General features: G+C 63.4%; 1 protein-coding gene across 1 annotated transcript; it reads right to left on the reverse strand.

Moving 5' to 3' along the window:
- Nucleotides 1-414: 414 nt before the first annotated feature.
- On the reverse strand, nt 415-7988 carry TMPRSS4 (transmembrane serine protease 4; the record flags this gene model as incomplete). Its single annotated transcript, XM_082330539.1, has 13 exons — nt 415-426; nt 735-884; nt 1067-1206; nt 1343-1438; nt 1660-1826; nt 2107-2269; nt 2839-2879; nt 3004-3105; nt 4436-4565; nt 4673-4825; nt 5016-5129; nt 5209-5239; nt 7932-7988. The coding sequence occupies 13 exons, from the start codon at nt 7986-7988 to the stop codon at nt 415-417; spliced, it is 1356 nt and encodes a 451-aa protein (XP_082186665.1).
- Nucleotides 7989-8229: the final 241 nt, after the last annotated feature.

The raw sequence follows: 8229 nt of genomic DNA on the forward strand, positions 1-8229 counted from the left end.
AGCCTTCAGAGGCCGTGTGAAAAAACAAAGACTTTCTTTTAATGAGGATACTCTACAGCACAAACATCATTTCTCTCTGTATAACAGTAGTGAGCAAACAGCAGCTTTGCCCGCAGGAGCCTTCCTGCCACAGCAGGGTCGGCACGGGGCAATAAACTAATCTGTCTCCGGAAGGGAGCTTGAGCCGGTCGGATTCCTTCCCGGTATCGGTGGCCGTCGCTCCAAGCCGCCCTTTGCCTCCTTGGCTGGCCTCTGGCGTGCTAAATCACAGCCTGCCAGCGAGGGTTCGGGAGGCACCGCTCACCTTCCGTGGCTTCAGATCCATTTCCCAGCTGCTGCCGGAGCCGAGCCAGCCAAGCACGTAGGGACGGGGAGGGAGGCTTGGGGAGAGGGGAGGGAACTGTCAGGCAGGTCTCAGAGCTCCGACTGGAAGGGGAGAGAGAGGGAGAGAAGAAATTGCAAGCTTTGAAAGGGCAGCCCAAACCAGGAGGCAAACGAGTCGCATCCTTAAGGAGCCGGCTCAGCTCCCGCGCGGTGCCGAAGGGGCCTGGCTGGCCGCAGCCCCGCAGCCCCGTCCCTGCGCCTGCCCTGCAGCGACGCTGCGCTCCGCCGGTGCGGTTCTCCTCTGTGCAGAGCCGCCGAGGGGGCCCTGACCCTTCCCGCCGCCCCCCAGAACCTGCGCGATAGAGCAGCCGTGCGCGTTGCTGCAGCGGTCTCAGCGGGACGGCACTGACCCTCCGGATGGCGTAGATCCAGTTGAGGTAGGCATGGACGCTGGTGTAGACGCCGGGCGTGCTGGGGGTCCCGCAGCCCTGGCCCCAGCTGACGATGCCCACCACCTGCCAGTGCCCGCCCGAGTACAGCAGGGGCCCGCCGCTGTCCCCCTGCGAGGGACAAACCGCCTGAGCGGGGGCTGCGGGGCCCCCCGGCCCCCAGCAGGCTGGGTGCCGCTGCTCACAGCTGCGGCTTGCGGCCGTTGCCAGGAGGACAGCTCTTCCCTGAAAGGGGCTCTTTCCTTGATAGGTGCCCACCCAGCCACCTCTCCTGCTGGACCGGCCGCCCCCACCTGGCAGGTGTCCACCCCGCCTTGGGGCACGCCGGCGCACAGCATCTTCTCGGTGACCTCCCCGTGGTAGGCAGCCCGGTTGCAGCTCTCCCTGTCTATGAGTTTCACCTCCGCCTGCTGCAGGGTCTCCGACAGTTTGCCTGCGTGAAACGTGGCGGCTCAGAGGGCCCCCTGGCAGCCCTGGGCGAGCAGGGAGCCCACCCGCCCCGTCTCCACCCGCACGCGGTGCTGGGGGGGGACTCTGCCCTCGTCTCACCCCTGCGCTGTCCCGCTCACCGTGCTCCTGCGTGTAGCCCCAGCCTGTCACCCACAGGGATGTGCCTGGCACCAGCTCCTCATCGAAATAGGGCAGGCAGATGGGCTTGCTGCTCTCTGGAAGGGAGAGGTGAGGCGCAGGAGGCGTCTGGGGAGGCTCGCGGGGAAGGTGCCCCTCTCCGGACTGGCCAGGGCCACGCGCCGGCCGGGCACCCAGCTCCCCGCCGCGCTCTCGGTAAGGCACCGCTCCCGCCTGGTCCTCTCGCACCGCTGCCCGGCGCCTAGCGAGCTTTGCCTTTGCGAGCTCTGGCTCCGAGGAGGCGTGTGCCACGTCTCACCTGAGACATGCAGGGGAGACCGCAGCTTCACCAGGGCAATGTCGTTGTCCTTGGGAGACGCGGGCGTCACCTGAGCCAGGAAGACCTTCTCCACAGCGAGGGTGGCCGTGCCCGAGAGGAGGTCGGAGCCAGCCTTCACGTGCCAGCTCTCAACGATGGGGTTGTTCCTGTGCACAGACATGTCTGTTATTGCTCCCCTCGTTCCCCTCCACGACCGCTGCGGGGACAGGCAGCAAAGCCCTGCCTACCCGCTGCCCTGCTCAGCATCGGTCAGCTGCATCGGACCGAGGGGCACAAAGCCCTGCGCAGACGTGTTCATTGTGGGACATTTAAGCAACACGTGGCTTAAACCCAGAGGACCTCAGCCTGGCCTCGAGGAGCCGACCCAGCCCTGGCAGGTCGGTGCTGGCTGACGGGTGCGCTGCAGCGGGGAGGTCGCCGACTCACTTGAAGCAGTGCGCTGCCGTCAGGACCCAGCTGGGGTCGATGATGCTGCCGCCGCAGATGTGCTCCTTCTTGTACTGCAAGCTGACCTGCCACGGCCAAGCCTTGATGGTGGCGGGGCTCCCGCCCAGCACGCGCGGCGTCCTCGTGCTCTCCCCGCAGTCTTCTGCCAGGCGGCGGAGCAACGACAAAGCAACACGTTAGCTGCTGCGGCGGGGAGAGAAGGAGCACCCGCTCTGCCCATCTCCCTCCTCGGGGGTGAGCGGGGACGGAGGCTCCTGCGCTTCCCAGGGAGGGGAGCGTGGCCCCCGTGACGCCGCCTGTGTCACCCCTTCGTGGGCCACTGGGCACACCCCCTTTTGTCCTCTGTTTGCACATCGTCCCCAGGCTTGCTGAAACGGGTTCATCCGTTCCTTGCCTTCCCCAGCCCACCGGGCGGATTAGTTTAATCAGGGTAATTCATCAGCAAAAGTAAACCCATCCAGGCAGCCGGGTAAGCCTCTCTTAGGTGTTTCGTTTCTGGGAGGGTTATGCTGCCTTAACAAGAAGGTTAATAGTAATTAAATCCAACTTTTCTCATGCCAACAGCACGGGAACCGGGGAGGGCCAGGGCTGGGGCCAGAGCCGAGCTCTTGCAGCTGCAGCGCAGCACACGGGGCTGTGCCAGGAACGAGGACCTGGAGCAGCAGGAGGCCCTGTGTGCTCACAAGGTGCAAACAGCATCATGCTACTTACTGGAACAAAAGAGCGAAACAACCGATCCAGAGAGACATTTCCTGGAAGGGGGAGGAAAAGGCTGGATGCGGCGTGGGAGAGGCTCTGGCTCTGCGGCCAGGCACAGCAGGCTCCTGTGCAGGGCGAGGGGCACGGCGGCCACTTCGGTGCAGCCCCACCACTCACCTGCCCGGCTCGGGCATCTGGAGGCTGCCGTTGCTCAGCACGACCTCGCGGGGAGGCAGGAGCTGCCCTGCGCCCACCTCCGCCGCCCGGAAAGTGGGGGTGCTGAAAGAGACGGGGGGCCGGGGGTCAGGAACCGCGCGCTGGGGCGCGCAGCCCCAGGCACGCGACCAACGGGGCGCAGGTGCTGGGGGAGGACAGGCGCCGGTGCCTGAGCACTCTGGCAGCCTGGAAACTTGATGGGTTTGGCTCAGACTGAGCCAAAGACGGTACAACCCAGTTGTAAAACTTTAGGGACTGAAGCTTTGCAACTGGGTCCTAAATGTTTGCCCACGGCCCCAACAAAGAGCTGGTGAGAGAGGGAGGAAGCAGGAGCCTAGGAAGGGAATGCGGACCCTGTGCCAGCGAGCAAGAGAAAGACCCCGTGGAAAAAGGGGGTTCCTTGGGACAGGGACACAGGGATGCCAGAGGGAAGCGCCGCAGCCCTGAAGGGCCGGGGGCAGGAGGGGGGACGGGCCACTGAGCTCAGGAGCAGGGACCGGAGCGTATGGAAGGGAGGGAGACTACTCCCGGCTGCTCAGGGAAGCCTGGGGCAGGCAGCTCCCAGGGGACCTCAGGGCGTCCCTGCTGTTGTGACATTTGGGGGCCTGTGCTCAAAGCCTCAATCCCTGACTTTTTGGCACTGGAAAATACCATCTTGGGCTCAGTCTAGGCTCCCAGAGGGGCTCAAACACCAGAACCCATCTCCCTCGTATACCCCTAACTCAAACCCTCCCTTAATCCAGGGCTGATACCAAACACACAGGGCTAGCGAGCTGTTTCCCCCGATCGCAGGTTTACCCAGCTTTAGTTGAACGCAGCACTACCAACTTGCTGCTAGCTCAGGGCAGTGCACGAGGCGGACACAGGTGGGTGAAATTGGGCTTCATCACAGCTGCGAGGACCCAGCCCTGCCCACAGCTGCGCAGCATCACACCCTGCTGCTCTCCTGGGGCTTTAAAAGGGGAGCATGGTCCCACACAGCCCTTCCCAGAGCTCCACGGGTGGCGAGGACCTGGCTGGGCTCTGCACCTGCCCCCGGAGGGGCTGCTCTGGTGAGGTGAGTCCGTGCATGCTTGCTGCTGGGCGCTGCAGGCCAGCCCTGCTGCCTGGGTGGCTGCGGGGGGGTGGGGGGGAGGTGAGGGGTAGGAGCAGGGCGAGGTGCCCGGGGGCTGGGGATGGAGCGGGGGACGCTGGGCGCAGGGCTGTGCTTGCGTGGGAAGCTGCCAGGGCTTCTAGCGCGGAGAGCAGCCAGCTCCCAGGGACACGCAGAGTGCTCTGCGTGGTGGGGATGGGCTGAAACCATTAGGGCAGAGCTCCGAGTGCTTTAAAAGTAAACAGAGCCCCGCTCAAAAAGAGCTTTTATGGGAGAGGGATAGAGAAAGCGGCCGTGTACCTCCTGTAGCCCATTTGCTCGCAGGCTGCCTTTGCCAGCACCAGGTCGAAGTGGTCGTGGCAGACGCAGGACCAGGCTCCGGTGTTTCTGTTAAGCACCTGCAGGATGGATCTGTCTTTGGAAACACGGGCTGGAGACAGACACAAAGTCAGCTTTGTCGCAGGTGACTTTAGCAGGCGGAGGCTTGCTGCAGCAGCCCAGCCCCTCCGGAGCTCTAGCAAGGTGTCCTGGACTCACCACCAGCTGGTGGCCCCTCAGGGACCCACTGGGGACAGTTGGCCTCATCCTCGCCCTGCAGACAGTCCACCTGCCCGTCACATACCTGCTGCAGCGGCACCAGCTGCAGGGGCTGTTTGCAGAAGAAGTAGTGGTAGTCCAGGTAAACCTTAACTGGAGGGAAAGGAGGAGCTCAGTGCTGAGCTTGTGGTGCTGGGCAGGCTCAGGGTTTGCGTGTGGGGGCTCAGCAAGAAGGCGGCAGAGCCAGTCCCGGCTGAGCCCTGGGTCCAGAGCTGCGTTTGCTGAGCCGTGGCTGTGCCCAGCAGTGGCAGGAGGAGGGGGGAGAGGAGAGCAGGAGCGGTACCCAGGAACCCGACCGTAACCAGGCAGGTGAGGCTGAGCGCCGCTGCCAGGACGGGGATGCCGATCCGCTTGAAGGACTCCAGCGCCACGGAGGCTTTGCGTCTTCTGCTGGGACCTGCAACGCAGAGGAGCGTGGCCCTGCGTCGGCAGGCCCAGGCTGGCAGCACCCGCGTCCCCAGCCCTGTGGGTATTACCTGTGCCATTCAGCCGCTCGGAGGCTACATCCTGCAAACCAGAGGGGAAAACCAGTTACCGAGCTGAAACTTCAGTCAAAAAGCAGTCGGCAGGTGGGAAGAGTCTGTAGCAACATGGCTAGCTGGCCCCGTGGCGACTCCCATGCCAAGCGCACAGCTAACATCAGCCACCCCGGGGAGGGCAGCCCAGAGACCGCGGAGGATCAGCTAAGCCTGGGCAGGCACGGAGGCTGCCGTGTCTTTGGCTTGCTCCAGGCTCACCAGGAGGATCAGCAGGGAAACTGCCCCAGCCTACAGCCGAGGTTGCTTTAGAGCTGCTGGGGACGGGGGTGGCGTGTCCTGGTGCGACAACGCTTGGCTCTGCTGTCACCCGGGATCACCAGCTGCGTTGTTCCCACGGCCATCACCTGTGCCATTCCAGTAACTGGCTGCTAATGTTACACAGGTGGTGCCTTGAGCGCACCGGAGGCTTACGCAGTCACAGGCGTTATGAAAGAGGCACTTTCTGATGTGCCAAGAAAGCCTGAGTCAAGATACACAGGCCTGCAGGGCTGTGCCACCCAGGCATGTCACGATGGGGGTTACATTCTGCAGCTGGCCCGGTGCGCGGCCAGAAACCGAGCGGCACAGCCCGAGTCCTCCCCGACAGACTGCCGGAGCCGCTGGAGAAACCAGCCCGGCCCACGGGAACAAGTGCTCCCGGGGCGGGGAGGGAGGGCTGTGCCGCTGCTAGGGCACGCAGTAAACACAGCCTCGGCAGCAGGCACTGCGGGAGCAAGTGATGGATAAGGCATTGATGCCGCTTGATCTCTTCAAATTATTTTCCTGTAATGGCCTCTCGTAAGAGAGATGCCCAACTGCAGCAGGAAAGGTCCTGTGAGCTGCACCAGCCAGCCGTCGCCCCCCTCCTCGGTGGGTGGCTGGGTGCTGGGCAAAGATCAGAGTCCCTTTGGGGGGGTTCGCTGGACGCTGTACCTTTCTGTTGCCCTGTTTTGCAGCCCTGCTTGTGCCCCGCTGTTGAGCTGCCTCCTGGCAGCTTGCTGTTTGAAAGCGTGCGCCTGCCCTGCTGAGGCTGTGGAAAGCAGCACGCTTGCCGCTCCCTTGAGCGCCCTTCCAGCCGCAAGCGAGCTCTTTTCCTTTCCTCTTGCTTCTGGACTCCACCACGACAGGTAAGAGGGGCTTTTTTGCAGGGCCCATACCCAGCACGAGTAGAGGTAAGGAAGATGTGGTGCTTAGGGACGTGGTTTAGTGGTGGGCTTGGCAGCACTAGGTTAACAGTTGGACTCGATGATCTTAAAGGTCTTTTCCAACCTGAAGGATTCTATGCTTCCATAAGATTGAAAACACCTCAATAAACGCGCAGATCCAGGAGAGTCTGGAGTTCGGAAGCCTTTACTGCTTTGGGTGCTGAGCTTCGGGAGCAGCACGCTTTCCCCCGGGCAGCAGAGGGCTGGAGATGGTTCATTCCTTGTCTCGAATGAGAGCAGATGTCCCCACGCAGTCTCGGGGCTCGGAGGCTCAGGCTTTGAAGACCAGGGATGCTGTAAGGGGGCTGTGCTCCAGCCCGAGGCGGGTAGGAGGGAGTGGTGGAGCCCTCCCTCTCTGGGCCACGGTGTTTGGCCGTGGTTAGCCATGCACAAAGACTCTCCCTGTAGGATTTTACAGGCGAGTGCCACGCCACTATTTGTGGGTTAACACACAAAGACAGCGTGCATTTAATGTGCTGCTAGCTCCGCCGTCGCTGCCCCTCGCCCAGCCAGGAAATGTTGCCTCCCCACCCCAGCCCTGCTGCATGGCTTGGGCTGCCAGGTTCGGCTGCTCCCGAGCCCGGGAGCAAGATGTGACCTGCGCAGCGGAGGACCGGATCCTGCCTGGTGCTGGCGGGGCTGCGGGCATGTGGCTGTGCCCCAGCATGCAGCTGTCTGGCTCTTTTGAGGAATTGCCAGGGGCCTTTCTCCGAGCAGCCGGGCTCGCCTGGCACTGATGCCGAGCGTGGGCAAGTCGGGGCGAGCGCCTGGCCCCTGGGTGGGTTCTGCACAGCCCCTCGGGTCTTTCTGGCTCCTGTGAGGACACAGCAGCGCTGCCAGGGGATGCCAGCTCCAGATCAGCTCCCAGGGGCATGGAGCCTGGCCCTTGGTCGCAGGGAGTCGGGGGCCTGCTGGGAGCAGGAGGGCAGGGTGGGAAGGGGAGCGTGTCTCCTGGACCTCCCGTCTCGGCTGCCCTTCCTGAGCTGCTTATCTGCGGCGCCCGGTGCCTGCAGGAGCCCTGGGAATTTTGTAATGCCAGCTCGGCTTGCTCCCAAACGCCGCCCGCGTCCTGCAGCGCAGCCAGCCGAGGGCACGTGGGGCTGGTCCTTCCTCATGCTGACCTCTTGTGTCACCGTGGGCCCGGGCCGGGCATGACCCGGGTAATGGGATCCTAACGGTTCCCTGCGGGAACGGTCCCAGGGCCCCGGCCACGACGGCTCCTCCAGGCTGCGCGGCACAGCCGGGGCTCTGCGGCTGAGGGGCACGGCAGCTGCCCCCGCCTGCCCGCAAGCTGCCCGTACTTGTGCCCGTCACGTTGCCTGGTGTCGGGCTCCTTCTTGACAGCCCTGTGCAGGTCTGGTGTGGATGCAGGTGGGAAAGATGATGCTGTGGTGCTGGCCACCTTCCCACACAGAGAAGGTATTGCCCGTTGTTGGTTGTTTGGGGTTTTTCTTGCATTTTCTTCAGTCCACGAACCTCCTCCGTTTCAAACGGATTCACAGCTTGGAGCTGCCCCAGGGGCTGCCTCTCCATGAGTGCCCGCTTGCTCTCAAAACCACACTACGAGCAAGAGCTGCACTGGTTAAATTCAAAGCAAGGCGAGAGCTGTGCCAGCTCCTGGTGGAGTGGAAGCACATGATTTCCCGGAGAACTCAAGGCTGCCGGAACTAATTGAGCTCCCTCGCTGCGTTCTCTGGAAACACGCTAACGCCGCTATGGCCAGCCTGCCCTCCAGCTGTGCAAATGCCAGCCCCGAGCCACGGGCTCCCGATGA

Source organism: Platalea leucorodia (genome assembly GCF_965183815.1).
Source record: "Platalea leucorodia genome assembly, chromosome: 20".
Classification (NCBI taxonomy): domain Eukaryota; kingdom Metazoa; phylum Chordata; class Aves; order Pelecaniformes; family Threskiornithidae; genus Platalea; species Platalea leucorodia.